At 43.2% G+C, this 24,722-nt stretch overlaps 1 protein-coding gene across 1 annotated transcript in view; it reads left to right on the top strand.

Annotated features, from left to right (window-relative positions):
• MAGI2 (membrane associated guanylate kinase, WW and PDZ domain containing 2) overlaps window positions 1-24,722 on the top strand; it is a 1,284,239-nt gene that overhangs the window by 1,189,530 nt on the left and 69,987 nt on the right. Inside the window, exon 16 of the mRNA XM_035020443.1 lies at window positions 7,052-7,300. Coding sequence (XP_034876334.1) covers window positions 7,052-7,300 — 249 coding nt within the window. The remainder of the gene's footprint in view (window positions 1-7,051; window positions 7,301-24,722) is intronic.

Raw genomic sequence — 24,722 nt, 5'->3', positions numbered from 1 at the left:
AAATGCAGATTTTCACCCCGCTATAATTCCAAGCAGTCTCTCAGCCCTACATTTTCCGTGCAGTCATTAAAAATTTCTAGCAGAGCCTGGGGCTAATTTAAGTTGTGTATGCTCTTTGCTCTTTGGTGGATGCTGGTTATAAGAGGAACATTACGGAAGCGGAAAGTATAGCTTTGGAAAATGTTCCTTATTGTGTTTACAAACCAAGAAGCACAGCATTTCGATACCATCATAAGGCAACTAAGATGGAAAATTAGCCTCCATTGTAGAGCCTGATAAAAGGTAACAATAAAACCATTACAAAAATACAGCTCTACGTCACTCTGAGAAAACACAATTCATTTAACTCCAAACTTATGAAACCCGTAAATTAGAAGCAATTATGCCCTTTACAGCTATTCCCTAACACCATAAAAGAATCCACCAAAGATTTCACTTTTAAAAGTCTGTCTTCACAGTCATAATACGATTCCACCATCTCATTCCCCCCCCAAAAAAGGTTTGTATTTTTATGAATATGTCTGTTACAAAAATCGACTATTTTTCACAATCTAAGCCCTCAGTAACGTTGGCGGTAGGGTCCCAAACTGCCTGCACTTTGCCCTGCGAATTACAGGAGGAAAGCACCAATGATGTTCTGTCACCTGCCGCCCTCATGGCCCTTGGCCTCTCTGCTCAGTCCCCTGGCTCTCCTCAGACAGATCAGGAGGGACCTCGGCGTCAGGAGCTCCCTCGTGTTACAGATAAGGAAACCGAGGCCCAGAGGTTGGCTGGCTTGCCCGGGAGTCTGCAGTGAGTCAGTGATAATGCAGAGGCTCTTGGTTTCAGCCAGTGCTTCTTGCCGTATCCCACCTTCGGGCCCCCTCCCAGGGAATTCAAAGACGTGAGACCAACCATTAGCAAATGTCACTCCCTAACCTAAGTAGTCCTCCGAATGTGTTATTGTTATAAGGCATCTGAATCAAAAAACGGGGGCTGGGGAGGTGGCACTGCCTAATCACAGGCTGTGAATGACTAGGGAAGATAAGGCTTGTTAATTGAACTACAAACTGTTTTCTGTTCAAGTCTTCTAGAAACTAGACTTTGATCAAGGGCAATCATTTAAAAGGGCAAGTCAGAATTGTCAGCCCTCACCAATAGAGACGCTGTGTATCTTGTGCCATTCACCTTCAGAAATTCATGGCATACCAAAGAAGTAAAACACCTTGAATTATGCCTCATCCTTGGGCAAGCTGCCAGGAGGAAGACAGTGTTTGCTTGGTTAACATTTAACTGTCTCTCTCCATAAGAGTGATTTTTAATAAAAAGTTTGCTGTGCTATATGTTCTGTAACCCAAAGATAAATTAAAAAGATACCTGATTTACAAGGAAATATACTGCAAGGTGCAAAACCAATGCACCAACATAATTTCATGCTCCCTTTGCCACCAGCTGATTATTGCAAATTAAATTTTGTTTTAATCAACCCAAGCTATTCGAGTGTATGCCAAATGCTGCAAAAACGTATTCTTGCAATTTGTGGATCATGTGACTTTCGTGAAGATGCTCTTTGCTGCATTTCTTACCAACTTTACTCATTTAGGCTTTCGAGTGCATTTCAAGTGCGTTTCATTTTTGAAAATGTTCAGCTGCAGACCGCTTGTTCACACTAGGAGAGTTTCCAAGTTAATTCAGCTCACTCTTCCTTGAAAGCTTCATCAGTATTGCAAATGATTAAGTTCAGGAAAGGATACTTTGATAGTAAAGTAAATGCCTAGAAATAGGATGGAACAGATTTTTTAAAGGCATAGGAAGGCAGCTTTTCTTCATCGCTGCTGTTTCTCCAACAGCGAGAAAGGACAGCCACAAATGGATGTGACAGTGAAGATGCCTTTTCAAGGGCTGTTATTATTATTATGCTTTCCCAAGCAAAGACAGTGGGACATGTGAGCCTGGCTTACAATGAGATGGTTCAAAGCTGAAGGAAGCAAGCAATCAGCTTGTGAAGAGACAGAAGGGGGGTGAGAAGAGAGACAGAGTTGCCGCCTTCTCGAACAAAGGAGCGGTATCAGGAGCTGAAAAGAAGGGGGGTCATAGAGGTTAAAGCCTTCAGCCTCATGCTTGCCTCGGCTTGTACAAATGTCCTGTCCCTCCTCAGAAGGCACCAGGCACCGGCTTCCAAGTAACGCTCAAGAGAGAACCACTCAGGGGCACCTGGGTGGCTCAGTCGTTAAGCGTCTGCCTTCGGCTCAGGTCATGATCCCAGGGTCCTGGGATCGAGCCCCGCATCGGGCTCCCTGTTCAGTGGGAAGCCTGCTTCTCCCTCTCGCACTCCCCCTGCTTGTGTTCCCTCTCTCACTGTGTCTCTCTCTGTGAAATAAATAAATAAAATTAAAAAAAAAAAAAGAGAGAACCACTCAATCTATTAGGAGAGATACCGCCTGGCTAGTTACATTGGGCAAAAATTAAAGTATCACAAAAGCCTTCTGCAAATATTAAAATATTTTAAAAGTGTACTCACTAAAGATAGAAAGGCAAAGTTTTCAATGAGGCAATGACAAGGTAGATCCTCAAAAAGGAGAAACTGTGAAGTAAAGGAAGGAAACATCCAATAATGCATCCAATTTTATTTACCAGATAAGTACAGCACAGATCTTGCACTTTAAACTAGTTGTTAGGGACGCCTGGGTGGCTCAGTTAGTTAACCGGCTGCCTTCATGATCCCGGGGTCCTGGGATCGAGCCCCGTGTCGGGCTCCCTGCTCAGCAGGGAGTTGGCTTCTCCCTCTCCCCCTCCCTCTCTCCCCATTCTTGTTCTCTCTCTCTCACACTCACTGTCTCGCTCCCAAATAAATAATCTTTTAAAAATTTTTAAAAATTTTAAAAATCAACTAGTTTTGAGAGATGTCTTATCCATACCACCAGCTCCAGTGTTTAGCCATTCTCCCCCCAAGGATGGTAGAAGAGTGGCTTTAATTATAACACTGAAGTATAAATATTTCTATGTTTAGTAGCTCAGCTTTGAGACGTTCAACCTAATGACACATTATTTTGAATACACACTATTCGTCTGAGAGAAGGGTGTCTCTGAGGAATTTCCTAATGTGTCAATCTAGAATTGATGTGAAAGAACATTTTATGACTTAATCAAAACACGTTAGAGTCCCTCCTAAAGCTATCCATCAGTACTTTTCTCTGACATCTAAGGGAAAGCCTGACTCTCGGCTTAGTGCCAAGAAAGAGAAAGTTTTCTTGTCAGCTGGCTGAAAAGTTTAGCCATTGTTTAGGGTGCCAGTGGATTCCCTGGTCCTGGTTACTCCACTTTTTGTCAATTCTAAACACGTTCCCTCTTCTTTGTCTGTGAGCATGTCACCCATTTAAATAAGTTGTCTGCTTTGAGGAGTCTAGACCAGGAGTGCACATACTCAAATGCCTTGCAGGCAGGCCAGCCTCTGGCTTTGGCGGGGCGCAGCCTGTGGGCTGCCCCCTGCTCCATCAGGCCCCGTGAGGATGCACATTGCATGTGGACACTCCAGCCGGGGCCAGCATGCCCCATGGCCTCAGCCACGCTTCGAGACAAGACATCTCCAGCGCTGTCATGCTTCTAGGGTACAGCCCTGAGAAGGGGCCCAGGAACACCCTGGAAGCAGGCAGGCTGTGTTTGCTACAGTAGAACCCTGGAGTCCTGGTAGCCAGCGTGTGATCTGGAAGGGAAGCAAGGGCTCTGGTTGAACAAGTCCCTTTGGCCCTGCCCTCCTCCTCGCTCTACTGGTAAATGAGTAAGTCAGGAATGTGTAGGCGACACTGGGGGTGGTTGGCACCGTGGTGGCTTGCAAACTCAAACTCGGTAAAGGGAGCAGCCACTGCCCAGCTCTGGCTGAGAACTGCGAGGTATTTCAAGAGAAACTGGAAATCCATATTTCTGTAAAATCTCCCTTTTTAAAAACATTGGCAATTAGTTTTAACAATTATTAGACAAAGTATAGCCCAGCACTGGACACAAATCACAGATGGGTCTGTGGGCCAGGAGCAGCCCCCGGCCAGGGGCGGACTATTCTCATGGAAACCATCGCACCTGGATGGCATCGCCAACAACGCTTGTCTTCCCAAACAGAGACCTCTGCCGGTCAGCTCAGGGATGACTTCCAGTCTGACTGGTGAGGACAAAACAGAAGCTCAAACTAAAACTGAATTATTTGGCTTAAGTAGATACTAATGGCCCGAATTCTATACATCCATTTGTGTGAGAGACAGAAGGATGGGTCAGGGATGCTGGAAGGTAGTGAATTTAAAAAAAAAAAAAAATGCACGTGGTATTTAGTCACTTTGTGACGTTCACTGTATTCTTCTAAAACAACGCTGTTCGTACACTACCCCAGAAAGGGTCGTTGGCAAGAAGACGGTCACATTTGGACCTAGAGCCCGCTGAGTAGAAAAATAACTGTGGAATCAATCCTATCCCTCAAAACGGCCCGTTGGACATCTTCTTAACTCCCTGGTTTCAAATGTGCTCGTATTGTTAAAGATGAAGAACTTTGTTCTAGAGGTTGAAAGACAAGTCCAAAAGCAATAGAACGGTATTCTGTTAATGTTTGGGACTCTTCCCCTTCCTCAGGGACCATTCACGTTGATTAGTCGATGGCGTTCTTTCTCCCTCTAGAACCCGCAGCAGAGCCACTCCCAGCCACTCGCTGCAGAGACGGATCATTTTCCTTTGTTGCTGCTTGGTGACTGGCACAATGCTCAACCCCTGAAATATGACAGCCAGAGAAGGAGATCTCTCTTGTCACTGCCTATGACACCTAGTTACCGATTTGGTCCCATACCTCAGGGAGATTTTCAATTTAATGTTGCAGCCTAATAATTGTTTGTTTTTCTTCCTCCCGACTATCTCTAATCACTTTATTTCCAACTTGCGCAAGGACTGATAAAGGACACGTGCTTCACCAAGACAATAACAGCTTGTCTTTGGATGATGTTTTCTCGTGGGGAGGGTACATTTTACAGGCAGTTCTAAATTCTGGTAGGAAAGAGGGAAAGGCTTTGACATTGGCATTTTGTTCTTTTCTCACCTCAGTACAATTCTTACAGATGAAAAGCATCCATTTGTTTTCTTTAATTAAAACCTGATTAATTGGGCGCCTGGGTGGCTCAGTTGGTTAAGCAACTGCCTTCGGCTCAGGTCATGATCCTGGAGTCCCGGGATCGAGTCCCACATCGGGCTCCCTGCTCAGCGGGGGGTCTGCTTCCCCCTCTGCCCTCTTCCCTCTCATGCTCTCTGTCTCTCATTCTCTCTCTCTCAAATAAATAAATAAAATCTTTAAAAAAAAAAAACCTGATTAATTAAATCTTACAGAAAAAATTCAGATTTATCAAATGATAATAAGCAGCAGCCTGGGTCTTATTCTGCTATTACAAACAAGAAATGAATACATTTTTGTAAGATGATTTTTTAATCTGAGTATATGAAGAAATGCAGCTCCTTTTTCTTTACATATCAGTAGAACAACAACAACAAAAATCTCTTCTAGTCTGTGTTCTTTCTCCCCAATTTTTGAATCGATTTTTGATTTTTGAAATTTGATTTTTCATTTCAGAATGGAATTGCAGCTTATCAAGTTAAGAGCCTTCACTGGAACTTTTGCTAATTATTTTTAACTTGCCTTATGAGACCCCTACCAGAGCTCTAAATAGAAGACCATATCTAGAGACCCAAAAAGGAATCATTAATTGTGGTTACTTTCCTTCTTACTATTTCTCTGTTCCATAAACATCTTTTGAGTACACTAATCAAATTGTAAGATGAGATGAAACAGTCCTATTTCTAATTACAGGATTCTGGGTGCCCACTTCAGTTCTTTCAATCAGAATACCAAAACCTAGCTATTAAATTAAAATGACAAAATTCTTTCTCAACGACAGATGAACTTTCATTTTTAAAAAGCAGCTTCTCTTGGCTGCCAGCTTTCTATCATTTCTCCCTGTAAATAAGCTTGTTTTCTCATGGAAGTATTGGTTTGGTTTATCTGGCTGATAATGTTTTGTAATAATGTAGAATATAAATGAGCAATGCCACCCATACCTCTCTCAGAAATTCAAAATGCATCGTCCCTTGGCCTGACATCATTGTTAGATTTAATCCTAGAGTGAGTGAATAGAGGAAGGATCCTTTAAGAAAGATGTTTTCCACCTACACAGAGTGAATTATCACTTCTAGGCTAAAAGAATATTGCAAAATTAAATAAAACTGTGATTCTTTAGTAAAATTATGGTAAGTCTCTTTATATGGACATCCTGGGCTGTTACCCCTCCAGCAGCATTGTTCAATGGTGCCCTAGAAAGAAACCTCACTGGGCTTCTCTCTCCTGTGCCCAGTCTTCCTAAACCTACTGAATACACTTTCCACACATGGACCCTGAAGATGCACAGTTTTTACAAGTTCTTTAAGTAATTCTTGTGCACAGTGCAGTTTAAGATACTGTCCACCTGTTTTGTAATCTTTGATCAGTTATTATTATGCAGCTAAGAAGCTCAATATCTAGGGGCTCCTGGGTGCCTCAGTCGGTTCAGCGTTTGACTCTTGGTTTTGGTTCAGGTGGTGATTTCAGGGTTAGGTCGTGAGATTGAGCCCCGTGTGGGGCTCCCTGCTCAGTGGGGAGTCTGCTTCCCCTCTCCCTCTCCCTCTGCCCCTCCCCCACCTCTCTCTCTCTCAAATGAATAAATATATCTGGGGAAAAAAAAAAAAGCTCATTATCTAAAACCAGGCATTGTCCTGGGCAGGGGGTAGGGGTGGGGGTTGCAGAATTAACAAGAGGAAGCTACAAACTAGTAGCAGCACAGAGGAAGCTGATGAGGGGTTAGCTGTGTTTGCTGTGAAGAATGGAATGGGGCTTGGACCTGGGTGCTCCGTAGCTGGGTTTGTAGCCTTCCAAATGCTCTGCGCTCGTGGGGACTAGAAGCCAGTCAGCCAGTCTTAGAATGATGCCAATGTCTAGAACTGCACCTAGTACACAGAGGCACTCATCAAGACCCTTGTTAAATAACCGAGTGCCCGGGTACGCTGTGTATTGCAGGGGAGCCCTGCCCAGAGAACGGGAGGAGTCCAGGCTCTGTGTCAACCCACCACAGCTCCCCACGCAGTGACTACGCCACCTACACCAACAGCAACCACGCTGCCCCCAGTAGCAATGCCTCTCCACCTGAAGGCTTCGCCTCCCACAGCCTGCAGACCAGTGATGTGGTCATTCACCGCAAAGAGAACGAAGGCTTCGGCTTTGTCATCATCAGCTCCCTGAACAGACCTGAGTCTGGATCCACTATCAGTAAGTGATGGCTGTGCTTGCCTTTCAGTAAGAGGTCTTGTGCTCATTTTGTCCTGGTGGTGGGGAGACTGGACATGCAGATCGGAGGACTGTTGTAGGCATCTTGGGGAGCCAGAAGCTTCTGGGCTGTGGGCACAAATAAGACATCCTTAACATAGGATTAGCCAAACGTTGCTGAACCTTTGGCTCAAGAAGAATGCAAGATCACATCTAAAGTCTCCCTGACCCCACAGCCCCCATAAAACTCTTTGTTCCTATTTCAGTGGGAAGGAAATAAAACTGAGTAGTGTGAGAGTGTTGGTGTGAGGGGAGAGGAGCCCCTTCCTGCTTGATAGGATGAAACCAGATATGCAAAGGATCTGGGGGGAAAGCAGTCCAGGAAGGAGCTCAGCATTCAAGAACTCTACAGAAGCCCCGTGTGGCTATGATAGAATGGACATGAGAGAGCGGCCTGAGACTAAGACAGAGGACTAGGCAGGAGCCAGGCTGCACAGGGCTTCACACGCCCATGGGAAGAAGTCTGGACTATAGTCTAAGTCCATGGGAACCACGGAGGGGGTTAGGCAATGGACAGAAATCCGACTTATATTTTTTAAGTCTGCTCTTGTACAAAATGAAATCAGGGGGAAGAGAGCAAGAGTGGAAGCATGAGACAGAATCAGGAGCTCATGAAAACAGCCCTGTGGGTGCAGAGATCCTGGAACCTTCTCCCAGGGTGATAGCAGTGGATGGGGGGACATACAGGACTTCACCTAGGGCTCCTCCAAATCTAGGAGTCTGTACAACAGGTAACAGTCAGAGGTTGTAGTTCTCTTGCAATCGGTCATCTTGTAGACCCTCAGTCTTCCTTGGTGGTTTTCCTTTCAGCAACACTATTGCAGAAGTTACTTGGCTGCCAGCAGATGGTAGGACAGAAAAGGCAATAGGAAAACTTGCTCGTTTTTCATGTTGAAGTGATTTAGCCCAAAATATTATGGATAGAAACACCAAAATAGAGAGCGAGACGAAAAATTAATTGAGTCAGGTTGTGGTCCTAAAATTCTTATAAACTGTGGTTGTTTCCAGCACGTGGGGTAAGGGGGGGGAGGGGGGCTTGTCAAATAATACTCAAGAAGCCAAATCATTGAGAATGAATAAAAATTTTTTATGATACAGTTAATGTTCTCAAAACACCGCCAGGATTGAGTGGAAAGAATGACCCTGTTTCGCTTTACCTTTGACAAACTTGAGTGAAAACTATAGAAGTGTTGAACCTCAGTGAGTATGTGCAGAAATGAAAGTACATACATCTGAAAGTACAATTTCATTCCTCTTCTCCTGCATGATAAGATGAAGAAATAGATCCAATCTTCAAGGACAGAGTAAAAGCAGGATTCTGTCAGTACGATAGATTCAACAAGATTAAAAGGACGTAAGACTAAAGATTTTCATAAATTATATAAACAGCCTTCCAATAATTTATACTTAGGGAAAATATTCACAGAGAGCTTTTGTAGCTGTTCCACTCAAGCAAATTGTTTACTGGGGCAGGATACCTAAAGGACCGGAATAAAAATAAAAAGTAGACCACCACAAGGAAAGTGTTCAACATGTATTTAAGGCCTCAGATGTCTTTGAAGTGTGATGGCATTATTGCTAAATGCACAGAGAATTGTGTGTGTGTGTGCGTGTGCACGTGCCTGCACACACATGCACTTATCACACAGAGAAGCCGCAGATGCTTTTTCTATTGCAAATAAAACCCATGCACAGGTAGAGCTGGAAAACAACAGGTGCAAATGCTTGCAATTCATGTGAGTTTTTCTTCCTACCAAGTGACATTAGACTGACCTCAAAAGAATAATTCTAGCCATTTTCCAAATGGTATTATTTTACATCACCCTGGAGAGTGGAAATACATTCATGATGTTTCCTGGCTTCTTTTTTCACGTATTTATTTCTTTTCAATTTAAGGATTCAAAACGCAGGTTGCCCCCATGTTCTGTGGGAAGAGCAGTTATTACAATGATGGCCTGTAGCGTTTACAATATATAATTTGCAGCACGTACCTAAAAGCTTTCCGGGCCTGATGCTGTTGCACACTTAAGTTCTGTTATAATTTTGAGCTCTAAATTTTGAAGAGAAAGGCTAAGTACCTCAGGAATGGTAAAGAGCCATCCTCATGTCACATATCCATCGTCAGAATATCAAGGGTCCTTGATTCTCTGAGACCGGAGAGCATGATACCATCAGGTCCTTGGGAGTCACAGTCATTCCTGGGTCTTGGGTCATTTTTCTCCTCCTGTCTTACCTGAGCCCAAGGACCACAAACATGGTGGTTTTTCTCATGGCTACTGAGCCTTTCGTTGGCGGACAGAGCACTGTTACGCCTTTGAGAGGCAAACTGGCTAAAATCATACTGCCTGGCTTCATCATCTCCTACCTGTGTGACCTCGAGGAAGTTACATGACTCTTTGGGCCTCAGTTTCCTTGGCTGTAAAGACAAGATGATATTACTGTCTGCGTCGAGGGGTTGCTCGGAGGGTTAAATGAATGAGTACGTGGAAGTGCTCGGAACAGCTCTGACTCAGAGAGGCACTCAGTATGTCACCGTTGCTGTCCAGACCAGCGTTATCTTTCCATTCCATCAGCTGCCGCTTCTCGGATAGAGCAGAGCTCACACTGGCTGTCTCCTCTGTCAGGCATGAGTCAGAGCCCCCACTCTCCCAGAGCAGCACATGAAGGGCCATCTCCCCATCCCACGTGCTGACCTTCTGGCAGCAGAGTCTGCCCCGCCCGCCGCCCCCCTGCAGCCTGGGTCGGGGGTGAGGGGCTAGAGCCGTGGCAGACACAGCAGTCCATCTAAGTGTGCGTGTCTTTGCTGAGGCTTCAGGCTAGACGTCTCCCCAGAATTCACTAGCCAATAAACTAGAAAAATCACCGGAAACATCCAAATTCAGGCCCGAAGCTGTGCCTTTTAGAATCTCCTACAAATAATATGTCTCCATGGACTGTATCAGAGAAGACAGGAGAGATGGAGAACCCAAGTGTAAATTTCACCACCCTGAAGGTGAAAAAAAGAATTCTTTTCCAGAGCTTCCTCAGTCCAGGAGAAAACTTTGCCAGGGATGCCAGATGTTCAACCAGTTGAGAACGTGGGAGGTGGGGTTTCTGGCTTATTTATTACCTGGCATTTAGTCCGGCTCATTACCAAGCCTCACATCTTTTTTTCAAAATATTATTTCCCAAAAAATTAAGAAGAAATTTCCTTTATATTTGTTAATGTAATTAAGGAACACACTGCTTCCTTCCAAAGCCAGTGACCCAGGAGGCCAAATAATGCTTGGGAGCAGACAGAACTTAGAAGCCTCCGTCTGAGGAGCAGGAATATCCTTCCTGAATTAAAGTGGGAATAAGCAAGTTTCCTGAGCATTTTTGTCCCATTGTCCAAAATATTAAGTCTTTTTTTCAGACGTTAAAATTAGATCCAGGGTGGGGCGCCTGGGTGGCTCACTCCGTTAAGCATCCAACTCTTGACTGCAGCTCAGGTCATGATCTCAGGGTCCTGGGATCAAGCCCCACGTCAGGCTCTGCGCTCAGCACGAAATCTGCTTGTCCTTCTTCCTCTGCTCCTCCCCCGCTCTCTCTCTGTCTCTCTGTCTCAAATAAATAAATACAATCTTAAAAAAAAATTAGATCCAAGGGAAAACAAAGTTGTTTGCAGACCAGAGCCTAGGATAAGAGTAGCAGGCAACTGAATTTTAAATTCTTAAAAAGATTCTAACGAAGGTTTGTAGACAGAGATGTCCGTTGCCATATTATTGATTAACATATTCTACTGGAAACAACCTTAGAAGCTTCTCAAAAACTGGAAATTTGCTATATTTGGGGAGTTCAAGGCATTTCCTGCCTTTGACGAACTCTCTTGTCACGGAGGTCTGGGTACACAGGGTAGAGAAGACTCGGGTAACTTTCTGCCTCCGCATAGAGCAGAAGCTTGCGCTGTAAAGATGTCCCCGTGGCCACACGCAGTGGGGTTGACCAGGTTGATCTTTTGGCCACCCCAGCTCAAGGCTGAGCCCTAACATCCAGGTTTTATTGCGGAGCTATAACCTGTCCTCGGGGGTGCTTGCTGCTGCGCCCACCCGCCCCAAACCCACTGTCCCCCCAGAGGGCCCAGGAAGGGCTTTGGCACGAATGATGAAATAAAAGTAACCGTCAGTCTCCTGGTTTTCCGTGGGCAGAGGTGGGCAGCTTGTGGAAGGGATCTGTAAACTGAGCTGCAGGCCCATTCCAAGCTGCAAGGGAGGGCATGTTCGGGGACAGCGGCTGCAGCAACAATGGAAGCTGTCCCGCAGGGGCACCATCTTCCCCGCCCTTCCTGCCTGCCTTCCTGTTGTCTTAACAGCCTCGACTCTGGTTGCTGTGGCGCGGGGCTGGGGCCTCAGGAGCTACAGAATCAGGGGCTGAGCCTTTCTGGAGGAGGGTGAGTGTGAGGCGGGCACCAGATAGTGGGGTGCATGAGAACGGAGGTGAGATGAGCAGATGGAGACTGATGATGGGGGGAGGGTTTGGTGATCATTCTGGGGGTGTGGGGGTGCTCTTACCTGTCCCAAAGTGCCAGGTCATAGGCAGGCACTGTTGCAGGCTAAGTGGCCAGTGAGGGCTGGGGCCCTCAGGGAACCCCCCTCCCCCAGCAGGCCAGCGTCCCCGTCCTAGGAAGGAGCCCCTTCCCACACATGCCCCTGGCCATTGACCTTACTTTGTACATCAGAAGGCTCTGCACACCATTCAAGCCACTCTTGGCTTACAGAGGAGTCAAAAGAAAAAGAAAAAAAAAGACGATGCAAGCGTATCACCTGTCAGCACACTGCTGGCTCACAAACAGTCCTTCAGCTCCGCGCTGGTGCTAAACCTCTCTATTTCCGCGGGTGCGCTTTCTCTGACACAGCTTGGAACACAGACTTGGTCATTGTTAACTTTCCCTCAGGCCCACTGTAATCCGACATTCTAGAACAAGTTAGTTAGCTTCGGTAAAATGCCCTGATGACTTTTCTCAAGGCTTTGATGACATCCATGGGCTCTGGAGTTTAAAAAGTTATTCTGGAAATTCAAAAGCTTAGCTAGCAGGCCTTTTTATGACATTTTAAGGCATGGTTTCCTAAAAAGAATGAAATAAAAGTGAGTAAGCCATGAGGCAGTTTAGGATTTTTCCCACCAAAACTCACCCACCAGACCATGCAGCCATTGAATAGTCACTTGACCTTAGGGGAGGTACAAATTAAAACCGAAAGCCGACGAGGTTTCTTTGGTCTTGCCCTGACACAAGGAGATTAAGTTCCACGCTAAGTGCATTGGACAGCACGCCAGAACTTCAGTTTATCCACCACCAGCTGTGTCCCTCGAACACGTCAAGGGTCGTTCCATGTGCTTCTTCATCTAAAATATAAGGAAAGGTGGTCTTCACAGCCGCTTCCAGCTCTAAATTATATGATGCCATGAATCAGCATGGAAATGAGGTATTAGGTTCATTTTGTCTGTGTGTGCAAAGCCCGGGGTACATGTGAGGCCTGGACCATATTTTTCATTGGTTCAGGCTATCATTTTAACCTGTGTAACGTTCGTTTTTGATTATGTTTTGAAGGTGGCTCTTCTGTTAAGAAATGATCTGAGGCAAGCACTTACATACATAAATCCAGCTCCCCTTTTAAGGCGATTTAAGGCAGTGTGGAAACACTGCCCTTTTCACTCGGCACCCTTGTGAAACGATAACATTTGTGTAACACACTAAGATAAAAGGAATGAGGCTGGGCGCCTGGGTGGCTCAGTTGGTTAAGCGACTGCCTTCGGCTCAGGTCATGATCCCGGAGTCCCGGGTTCGAGTCCCACGTTGGGCTCCCTGCTGGGTGGGAAGTCTGCTTCTCCCTCTAACCCTACCCCCTCTTGCGCTCTCGCTCTCTCACTCTGTCTCTCTCTCTCAAATAAATAAATAAAATCTTAAAAAAAAAAAAAAAAGGAATGAGGCTACCGGAGATAAAAGGAACCCCCCCCCCTACCAGGAGGCCCTACCCGACACCTCACCCTACCATCCTCAAGAACATTCGCGGTCTTGGCACACCTGTGTCCCGGCACACTCCTTTCATTGCCTCATGGTTACAAAGTCCTGCCCTAAATGAAGTCTCTAAATATCAGTAACCAATGCTGTTGGACATGGGAATTGGAAAATGAGTCTCATTCTCTTTTTTTCCCGTTGGTTTACAAAAAGCAAGTTTCCTTTCAGAGTTCTGAACCAGCTTTGTAACAAGTTACACCGTATTCCCTTAATCCTTAAATGAACCTCTGCTTTGGATTCCTTCAATGACACCGTGCTTTCACTGTGAGCTTTATGCTGAGAGCAACTCACTCCGGAGGCATAACCGTATCGCCCACACCGTTTATGTGCGTGCTTTTGTAAGAGAAGTAGAGGGCAGGTGCGGGGCGTCATATAAAATGCCATTTTCCTCCAAGTATCTGGCTTCTAAATATAACTCAAGGGCCATAAGATAAGCAGATGTCTTCATAATCTTGTAGAAAATCTACATATACAAAAAAGACAAGATTGTGTTCATAGTCTGTACTGATGTACATATGCTTTAAATCAAATCAATCTCAGCACATTTATTAGTGAGATTTACTTCCCGCTGCAGAAGGTAGCTGGGGGCTAGGGTAGGAGTGGGGGTGCAGGTGCGAATGATGTGAAGTGTATCAACAAATATGCCACTTGCTATGGATAGTCCAATCTTCCTGTAATGAGTCCTTGCTTATAACACTCATGATAAAAATATCTACAGAGTAGGGGCGTCTGGGGGCTTCAGTCAGTTAAGCATCTGACTACAGCTCAGGTCATGATCATAGGATCAGGTCATGATCGCAGGATCCTGGGATCGTCAGATTCCCCACCCGGCGGGGAGTCTGTTTCCCCTGTCCCTCGGCCCCTCCCCCGGCTTGTGCACGCTCTCTCTTTCTCTCTCTCTCTCTGTCCCCACTTCTCTCTCAAATAAATAAATAGAATCTTTTAAAAAAGAAATATCTACAGGGTAAAGTGCAAACACACTACTCTTATATCCAAGACCCTAGGTAACATGGACACAGCCACTTTTTACCAACAGCTCCTCTCGATTCTGTTCCTTCAAGGCTGGCCTAGTTACTTACCCCTGAGAGACAACTTTTGCTTTCCTGTCCCAGGGCCCATGTTTACCTGCTGCCACTTGGAATGCCTCCTCTTCTCTAGTAATAAATGTTATCAAGCTCTCTCTCGGGCACCATGCTAAGAATATTACATCGTGTTTAATTTTCACAGTAACCCTATGAGGTAGAATACTGCCCAAATAGTAAACATCTCTTACAAGCAAAAAGCTCTTAATCTCTTACTAAGACTCTGCCTGACCCCTTACCCTTCTCCCTCAAGTGTTTCCTATAATTCTTATATGGAATTCTTGTCTGTAAACTCTGTTGACTGCTTCTTGACTTCCCTTCTATTATGTGACTATTCTCTATTACTGTCATTTCACTTTGCATGTGTTCATGGTTTGCTTCCCCTAAACAGATTATAAGCTCCTGAAGGGCAGAAAATAATGACATTTCTTTGAATCTCTCACAGTTACTGGTAGCATGAGGTTCAAGGATTTGTCCTGTAACTTATGTTGGAGGGATTGAATTGGTTCCTCCAATAACGATCCAGTACTGTCCTCATGAAAATAAAATGTGAATGTGCTCTGCTCTCACTTTCCCTGCGCCTAACCCTAGCCGTCCTGTCCCTCCAAGGCAGTGAGACATATCCCTGCGAATGGGCAGATCAGCAGAGGATCCCTTAGCTGGTGGAACTGTGTGCACGCTCATCCTTGCCCAGCATGAGAAATTACACTCTAATAAAGTGGAACTGGAGCAATGCCCCAGAATACAGATTTCCCATCAGTTGTTCTCAGCCTGAGTAAATGATTCAACAGCCAGCACAAAGCCTGGTGAAGTCTTAGATGCGAGAGCCCTCTAAGAAATCAGGCTCAGGGGAGCCATCTCTGTGTCTCTGGGCAGCCCCTCTAGACTCAAGGATCTGGGTTGCAAAGCCCTTGTCCTCTGAAGGGCCAGGCTATGGCCTCAGTGTGCTCTCTGATTGACCTCATCCTGGCACTGGCTGTTCCTGGAATCGCCATCCATCTATGTGAGCACCACCTCAGCGATAATTATATCGTCCTTAAACAGGAGGATTTGGATGGCATCCCAAGCTCCTTGGAAAAAAGTATTCCTTCACATTAGTTACTCATTTTCACAGTCCTTATTAGCAAAGCAACCCATTTCAGTTCCAAATGAACAACTTCTCAATCACATTACTTCTTTAGAGGATCATACCCAGCTAAAACCATGATGAATAGGACCTACTGATTAAATTCCATTTTCTCAATCCTGAGCATGACTAGTTTTGATCCCAAGTTAAAACCTGGCTGCCGAGGTCCTACAAGGAAGCAGACGAGCAAACATAAAAAGATTTTACGTCAAATTCTGAGTACTCTGATATCTGAACGTTGAAGCATCTTATAACTAAAATGGAAAGACTTCACTCGTTTAGCACTAACAAATGTAAAGAGCATTTAACTGTAAGAGTAAGTCCATAGAGAACACCATCATTCTTATTTATTTTCAAGTAGAGGAGCAATGTAACCTATCAAAAAATCTGAGTGCTCACAGTGCTTTTTTTTTTTTAAGTCTAGACCATTTTTCTTATCGTTTGAATAGAGCTTATAAATCATAAGCTTTCCCCACTAGGGAATCATTTTTCAGGAGAGTTTTTATTGTTGTGTTCAAAGACTCTCCAGGCAGCAGCAGAAGGTGGATGTGTGGATGTCTTCTTACCCTCAGCTATTTGGTTGTCTTAAAAGCTGGCAAATGGGTGATCAGGAGCTGTTAATTCTGGGCTTACATCCTGCAGCTTCTTATTATTCACGAACTAGTATGGGGAGATTGCAACTACAAAGAGAGCCCAGGGCTCCTGCGTGGCTCAGTCATTAAGCGTCTGCCTTCAGCTCAGGTCATGATCCCACGATCCTGGGATCGAGCCCCAAATCAAGCTCCCTGCTCCGCGGGAAGCCTGCTTTTCCCTCTCCCACTCCCGCTGCTTGTGTTCCTGCTCTCACTGTCTCTGTCTCTGTCAAATAAATAAATAAAATCTTAAAAAAAAAAAAGAGCCCAAACTTCAGGTACAGGATCACCCTCCACCATCGCTCCCCACGGGGTTCAAATGAATTCCAAGCCTGCAGGTCACTTTTGCAGAAACGCATTCTCTTGATAATCTATTCAGGGTCCCATTGAATCAAATTCTCTGTAATTTTATTTTTCTTCTTTTTATCCCAACAGTCAACCACTTAAGAAAAGCTGGTTCCACATATGCAATCATTTTAAAAGCATGTTATTAAGTGAATACAGTATTGTTATTTATCACCATTTTTCAGCTATGGTGAAAGAGTGTTTTAAAGGGATATTTTTCCCACTCAGACCGGGATGAATAGCATTTCTTTTTGAGCCCCAGCCTTCACCAAGGACTTAGGGAGTACCTGTACCCAAACTACTTTCTGTCCCACCAAATCCTGGTAGAAGCTCTTTTTATTTATTCGCTTTGACCACCAATGATTTTGCTCTATAAGCTGGGTTTGTTCCCAACTGAACCATTGTCAGTATTTTCTTGGAAACACTTCTAGAGATTAATCAGTCAGTCTCTTCTGGGTGATGATCACTAGCCATTCCTAAGGTGTATAGTGCTAAAAAGAGAATTACCTAAACAGTGGGGTCTGCTATTGGCATTTTCATTTTCCAGGGTGACCTCTTCCAGATTTTATTTCTGTAGGGTTTGCTCCACAAATATGCCCAGATGTTGAGCAACTGATGAACCCATCTGTTTTCGAGGGTAGAACCAGAACCTTCTGTTCAGAAGCTGTTCATCATAAAGATGTATATTTATGGATTTGTCATGAGAGGAGGGTCTTTCAGGAGGTGAGGAGGAGCACATCACTTAAGAGATGGGTCCTTATGGTTCTCTGACACAGAGCAATTGAGATAACATAAGGTAGAAGAGTATTCCAACTTAGAAATCTTCATTCAAATATGTTGTAGACTTGCTAGATGAACAGCAAGATGAAAAATAGCTCATATTCCTGTCGGTACTTGATGAAATTAAAATACAATAAAACTGGTTGCCAAGTGTCTTAGTCTGCACAGGCTTTTATAACAGAATACCATAGTCTGGTGGCTTAGACAACGGAACAACAGAAATTTATTTCTCATAGTTCTGGAGGCTAGAAGTTCAATACCAAAGTGCTGGCAGATCCGGTATCTGGTGAAGACCAGCCTTCTGGTTCATAAACAAGCATCTTTTTTGCAGTGACCACACATGGCAGAAGGGGGCCTGGGAGCTCTCTGGGATCCCTTTTATAAGGGCACTAATACTGTTCATGAGGACTCTACCTCCATGACCTAATCACCTCCCAAGGCCCCACCTCCAAATAGCATCTCTTTGGGGGTCAGATTTCAACGTATAAATTTGGGGAGAACACAAATACCTAGCTGATAGCATCACTTTAGCCACTGACACTGACATTCCCTGGTCTAAGGGGCCAACAGAAGACTGACAGGTGTAGCTCTCAACTCCAAACAGTGTATAAGATTTAAAGCAGGCCTCCAGGTACCTGAGTTTATCTTAGCCAAATTTATACACAACTACCTATCCACTCTTGCGAGACTAAGGCAAGCTGTTACCCAAAAATGCTTTCCAGATATAAAACTCGGATACATCAGGCCCGCTTGACGGCCACTGCTAATGCCTTAGTTGAGGTTCTAGATTAGCATTGTGCAGTAGAACTTTCTTCGGCGATGGCAGCGTTCTATGCTGCACTATACAATACTGCGGCCACTAGCCACATGCAGCTATGGAGTGCTTGAAGTAAGGTTAGCGTGGCTGAGGAATCAAATTTTTAATTGCCTTTCATTCCCATTAAATTAAATGGCCCCATGCAGCTAGTGCCTACACGTTGGACTGCAGATGAAACCCTGCAGCCCTGCGCTGGAGCACGGTAATGGCCTCTAGGTGCCCTCCCCGCCAGCCTTCTCACCACCCCGCTAGTCACCCTTCACACTGTTACCATGGCACTCTGTCTACAGTGACTAGTCTGATGATATCACTTACCTTTCCCGATCCATTAGTGGCTTCTCATGTGGCTGTAAAATCCATTCCCAGACCCTGGCACAACCAATAAGCCTTCCGCGGTCTGTCCCCTCCTACTTTGATCCAATCTCCCTGTGTGTACTCATTGCACTCCCACACCCACAATGCAGACTCTGCTAATGTACGCATCTGTGCCTTTACCAAGTCACACGGCCTGTGACTGACTGGTGCCCTCCCCATCCTTGCCCACCTGGAGAAGTCCGATTCATCTTTAAAACACAGACTAGGCAGTGTTTCTTCTCTGAAGGCTTCCTAGACAACCCCCTCTCCCTTCCCTACCTCCTGCTTCCTGCTTACTTGACACAGTTCTTTTTTACTCACTTCTATTCATTTCTGTCCCAAACCTTCTCTTGATCTCTCCCTGCTTTTTCACTCTTTCTCCCACTTTTAAGGTTTAATCATATATAGTATATTGTATCCCTTTTAGCTGCAAGTTTTGACAAATGCATTTAGTTCTATAACTACTGCCACGGTGAAGTCAGCCCCTCCATCCACTCCCAGCCCTGACCACCACAGATTTTTGTTTTCTGTTCTAGTTTTGCCTACTCGCATAAAAATGGAATCACGCAGTACGTAGCCTTTGGAGTCTAGCTTCTTCCACTTAGCATGGTGCCCTTTCTATTCGTCCATGTTGCTTCATGGGTCCACATTGGTTCCTTTTTAATTGATGAGAAGTCTTCCATTGTGGGGATGCACCATAGCTTGTTTATCCATTCCTTCGTTGGAAGCTATTCGGATTGTTTACTGTTGGGGTGATTGTGAATAAAACAACTATGAAACTTTTCATTTAGGTTTTAGCAGGAGAATAGTTTTCCTTTCACTTGAGTAAGTATGTCAGAGCGGGGTTGCCGGTTCAAGTGGTTTCCAAAGTGGTGTGCCATATTGTATTCCCCTCTATGAGGGTTCTAGATGATTTACATCCTGTGTGAGGACTTATTTTCAGGCTTTCTCGTTGTCATTGTTGTTTGAAATTTTAGCCATTCCAGTAGGTGTGTAGTGATGTCTCATTTCGGTTTGCATTTGCATCTCTTCCCTAAGGGCTAATGATGTTGCAGGGTTTTTCATATGGCTTTTGTGCCTTCCTTCTATCCTTAGTGATGCGCTTTGTCACTCCCTGTCTCTTCCCTCTAGCGTGTAATTGGTATTTCACTGTGGACAACAAAATACATTTTCAGGCTCTTTAGCCTTCCATTTTTCATTTCTCACTCATTTCTCATGTTAGAGTAATAAAACTCATTTTATGATGATCTCAGGTGAAATTAATTATGGAGACAATATGTCTGCTTCGTAAAAGTGAAAACACATACAGTCACTAAGCTTTAATATGCAAGGGGTGAGAAAAAAGGCACGTAAGCAGAAATCTCAATGAAGTTAAAATGTGCAGTATTGGGAGAAGAAAGAGATGGACACAAAAGAAAAACTGTGATAGCCTCCCTTTCAAATAAGGAAACTCCGGCATGATGTATTTGGCCACTCACAGGTCACACTGAAGTTGTTTTCACAGTTTGTATATGATCAAGATCTCCTCATTCCTGAACACTTTGCTTAAGGGACTTTTCATATTTAGTTTTATCCAGTCATGCAAAATTGCATTATTTTAAGTTAAAACACGATATACCCTATTCGTGGAACTTTGGCTTCTGTGGGAAACTGAAGACCCCATAAATATTCATGTAATCTTCTGGATAACATATTGAAAAGGACAGCTGGCTCAGGAGGGATCATTTGCCTGGGTTAGTATCTGTTTCCATTTACATTAAGAAAATATTGCAAGAAGTTATTATCTACCGGAGGGCTTAGGGGAATACAATGAAAAGCTGAGACTGCACCTGATTGCTTTTGACATTTACCTATTGTAACAGGGAAACTGTGTGAAGATAGCCAAGTGACTCTTTAGAAAACACAATTTCAGAAGCTATAAAAGGAAAAAGGAGATGGCAGAGATAGAATACACTGCATCTGTAAAAATGAGAAACATGACTTGTCAGCAACACCTGCTTGTAACTATCAACCATTTCTACTGGGCCTGCTGAGAAATCACTGAAAGCCAAGTACATTGATGGGTGTGAAGTCTCAAAAGGTAGTCGAAAGACACAGAGGAGAAAAAAAGTGTGGTTTTATTGAACATTTTTAACCCAATACTTGGGATTGATGAAATGTAATTTTATGATATTTTCTCAACTCTTGAAAAGAAACAGTTGGGTTTTTTTTATATTTTTATCTGTCAGGGCTACTGGAAACAATAGGACTTTTAAAGTTTGGGTACATAAATTGACATTTTTTATTTTCCAAATAGATTCCAGATCTCTAATTGGTATAATGAAACACTGATAGCAACGACTGATTTAAATTTACAAAAGATATTTCCAGTCTCTAATTAATGGTGGCAAATGATAACATGCTTATCTCCTCCCATTGCTTGGACACCAATTAAATGGGAGTAAATGAAGAAAGCAATGAGCATGAGTGGGGAAGATATTTTAAAGACAAAAATGTGGCAACTCATTTTGCAGGACAGAGGAAACCAAAAAGAGAAATGAATCACACAGATCTTCTCATTTCTTTAGAAACTCAGCAGCTCAGAACTTAAAAAGCTCGGGACAGAATGTAACACAACAACCATAACCACCAAATGTGAAATGCTCCTTTTTAAAATAGAAAACAACCAAGCAAAGAAAGAATAATGAAAGAATACTAGAGGAAATGGAGATAATCAAGGGCACAAAAGAAAGCTTCAAAACCATCTCACCCATATGCATAGATATGAGAAGATATTACAGCCCTATGATTTTTATAATAAAACTGGAATACTATAAAAAAGAATACCAGGATTAAAGAAAGAATTTTTAGAAATTGAAAATATCATAGCTGAAATTAAAAATTCAGTAGAAGGAGTGAAAGGAAGAGTAAAGGAAATCACACAAGAGTAGGACAAAAAGAAAGAGAAAGTATGAGAGAAGTGATAATTGACAGATCAACCCAGAAAACCAGTATCTAGCCAATAAGAGTTTCAGAAAGAGGGACCAAAGAAACAGAATGGAAGTTATCAAAGAAACACTGTAATGAGGACTGCCTGGGTGGCTCGGTCGGTTAAGCATCTACCTTCAGCTCAGGTCATAATCCCAGAGTCCTTGCGATTGAGCCCCACATCAGGCTCCTTGCTTAGTGGGGAGCTGATTCTCCCTCTGCCTGCCACTCTCCCTGCTTGTGCACTTGCTCTCTCTGACAAAAAAATAAATAAAATCTTTTGTTTTAAACGCTATAATGAAAGTTCCCCAAACCAAAACTAAAAGAAACAAGTCTCCAGACTCAAAAGAACCATAGCACGATGTAGCATTGTGAAACTTTAACCCAAAAAGTACAGAGACAATCTTAAACATTTCCCAAAGGAAAAGGGGAAATAAATAGATCGCATACAGGAAACAAAAATCCTAATGGATTCAGACTTCTTAATAGCAACGCTGGATACCAGCAAACAATGGAATAATGCCTGTAATTCTGATGAAGAGTAATTTTTTCAATCTGTAATTTCATATAATCTAGTATTTTAGTTAGATTTCAATCGAAAGAAAAGGTAAAGAAGACATTTTCAAACATTAAATATTGACAAATTATTTTCTCCCTTGCACGTTTTCTTAGGAAGATACTGTAGGATGTGCTCAAGCAAAATGAGAGAGTGAATCAAGAAAGGTGTCCCAGGGGTTACAGAAGCATGCATTCCACATTGGAGTGCAACAGGAATCCCCTGAATATCACTGAGCCGCAGAACTTGAGAGAAATCTACCTACCTATGGGAGGAAGGTCGCCCCCCACCCTGGGCTCAACTCAACATGATTTGAGCAGCTTTGAGGGAAACCATTAGGAAACAGACAGCATATTGTAGACGTGGGGGGAAAAGGACACAATCAGAAACATGATTCAGGGTGGGGAGGGAGGAAAACTATAAGAAAAGAAATGGAATCACAAAACCCTAAAGCGAGCAATAGTTATATGGTAAGACTACAAGCAGTGATAACTGGTTTAACTACAACTAGTGATAAAACTATACTGGGATAAGGAGAGGCGGTGGGTTGCAGGATGCGGGTGCCAAATCCTCTATCACAATAGGAAGTCAATAGATTTGACTCCAGCTGACAAATTAAGAAATAGCCGTATGTTCTATAATTTATATATTTCTAAATTCTATAATTTAGAAATGTGAAGAAGAAACAACTGAAAGATTTTCAGTGTTTGCATTTGGGTCACAGAGAATTAGGGCAGAAGACTAAGGTTTTTCACTTACAATCATTTTGGTTGCCTTTTAATTTGTGCATGAATTACTTAAATTTTTTTTATTTTTATTTATTTTTATTTTTTTAAAGATTTTATTTATTTATTTGACAGAGAGAGAGATAGCGAGAGCAGGAACACAAGCAGGGGGAGTGGGAGAGGGAGAAGCAGGCTTCCCACCGAGTAGGGAGCCGGATGCGGGGCTCGATCCCAGGACCCTGGGGTCATGACCTGAGCTAAGATAGTTGCTTAACCGACTGAGCCACCCAGGTGCCCCTAAATTTTTTTAATTAGAAAAGATTTCCAACCACTAGGAGACAATTACTTACTGTTTATTTTGTCCCTTTTACATCATGACATGAGTTTTGAAATTTTTATATGATTTTCTCATTTTATAGAATAATCCAGTATTTTCTAGTAATGATTTGATAAAGCTTGCACAATTAAATTATAAATAAAAGGAATCTCTTATTCGGGAACTCAATTTGTCATAAAGCAAGCAATTAACCCTTTGAAATGTAGATTTGCTTGTTTGGGATCGGGGTGTAATACCACCTCTCAACCCTGTGACTGTTTTTATAAAGGAGTAAAACAACTTGTTTTTCTGCTTTGCAGGGAAGAGACCTTTTATCATATTTTAAAATTAGTAACTCTCTAAATTTTTTTGTTATTACTGAATCAGGTTGCCGTTTGGTTATTTGTAAGCAAAACTTGCTAAAAGCTATACAATTTTACTCACGAAAATTACTCAAGGTGAGCAACATAGAACTTCCCCATCTACTCTTTGACTAGAGAATCCTGGGTTGTTGATTTTCACTGAGTGATGGAAATGTGTTTCTTTATCAGGTTTTTTGTTGTTGTTTTTTTGTTTTTTTGTTTTTTTGCGGTGTGCGGGGAGGGCTTGCAAAAAAATGCTGGATAGGGTTGACATTTGACTTAGAGGGTCAAATTTTCTGTAGTAACTTTCAGACCAAAATAGGTCAAAAAGAATGTCCCAGCTACCTAGAAATTAGAGAAGTAAAAGGTGGGTTCTTAGAATATACCATGAAATGAGAAGTACCTCTACTGAAGATAAAGGCCTAAGTATCTAGAAGTAGAACTGTTTTTCCATTCTGTCTGTTCAGCTCCTCATTCCCTCACAGGCTTACCCTCCTGGCCAGTGACAGACTTGAGGATCATGACTAATCTGAAGTTTCCTTGGCACCTGCCATTCTAATGTCTAGACATTTTGTCAGATTATGAGGGAAATATATCAAAAACACATAAATTCCTTGAGATAGGGTGGTATATATTAAAGTCTGGTTAAAGACATATAAAGAAGAACATTTGCTTTGTGGATGACTCAATAATGAGTGATTAATCACATAAAGATAATGTCCACAACAGAATTAGGGTAATATTTAGGGTTCTTGAATTAATATGTGCAAAATTAAGGATCTTCAATATGCTTAACAAAAATGATCTGGACTACCTCTTCTAGTGATGTGCCTGGGGATAAAAAATGAAGCCACAAGAAAAGCAGATTATTTTTGCTCCTTACCTACCACCCACCTTTGTGATAATTTTCCATGGTAACTATAACATATTTTCATTTACGTCTTCCACTGAAGACACTAAAACAATGGAGCGATATAAGGAGGAAATATATTATGGATGTATCTACATAGGATCAACCACGTAATTTTCAGGGCCCAGTGCAATATGAAAATGTGGGGTCCTCGTTCAGACATTATTAAGAATGTCAAGATGGTGACAGTAGACATTAAACCGAGTACGAGGCCCTTTTGAGCATGGGCCCGTGTGACAACACAGGTCACACAACCGGGAAACTGGCCCTGAGCCCACCAAGTCTTTGCAAACACACAGGTCACACAACCGAGAAACTGGCCCTGAGCCCACCAAGTCTTTGCAAACACACAGGTCACA

The sequence above is a fragment of the Mirounga leonina genome, unplaced genomic scaffold (genome assembly GCF_011800145.1).
Source record: "Mirounga leonina isolate KUSES-001 unplaced genomic scaffold, KU_Mleo_1.0 Mir_174, whole genome shotgun sequence".
Taxonomy (NCBI): domain Eukaryota; kingdom Metazoa; phylum Chordata; class Mammalia; order Carnivora; family Phocidae; genus Mirounga; species Mirounga leonina.
Note: the sequence above shows the minus strand (reverse complement) of the source record. Positions and strands in the feature narration are given on the sequence as shown.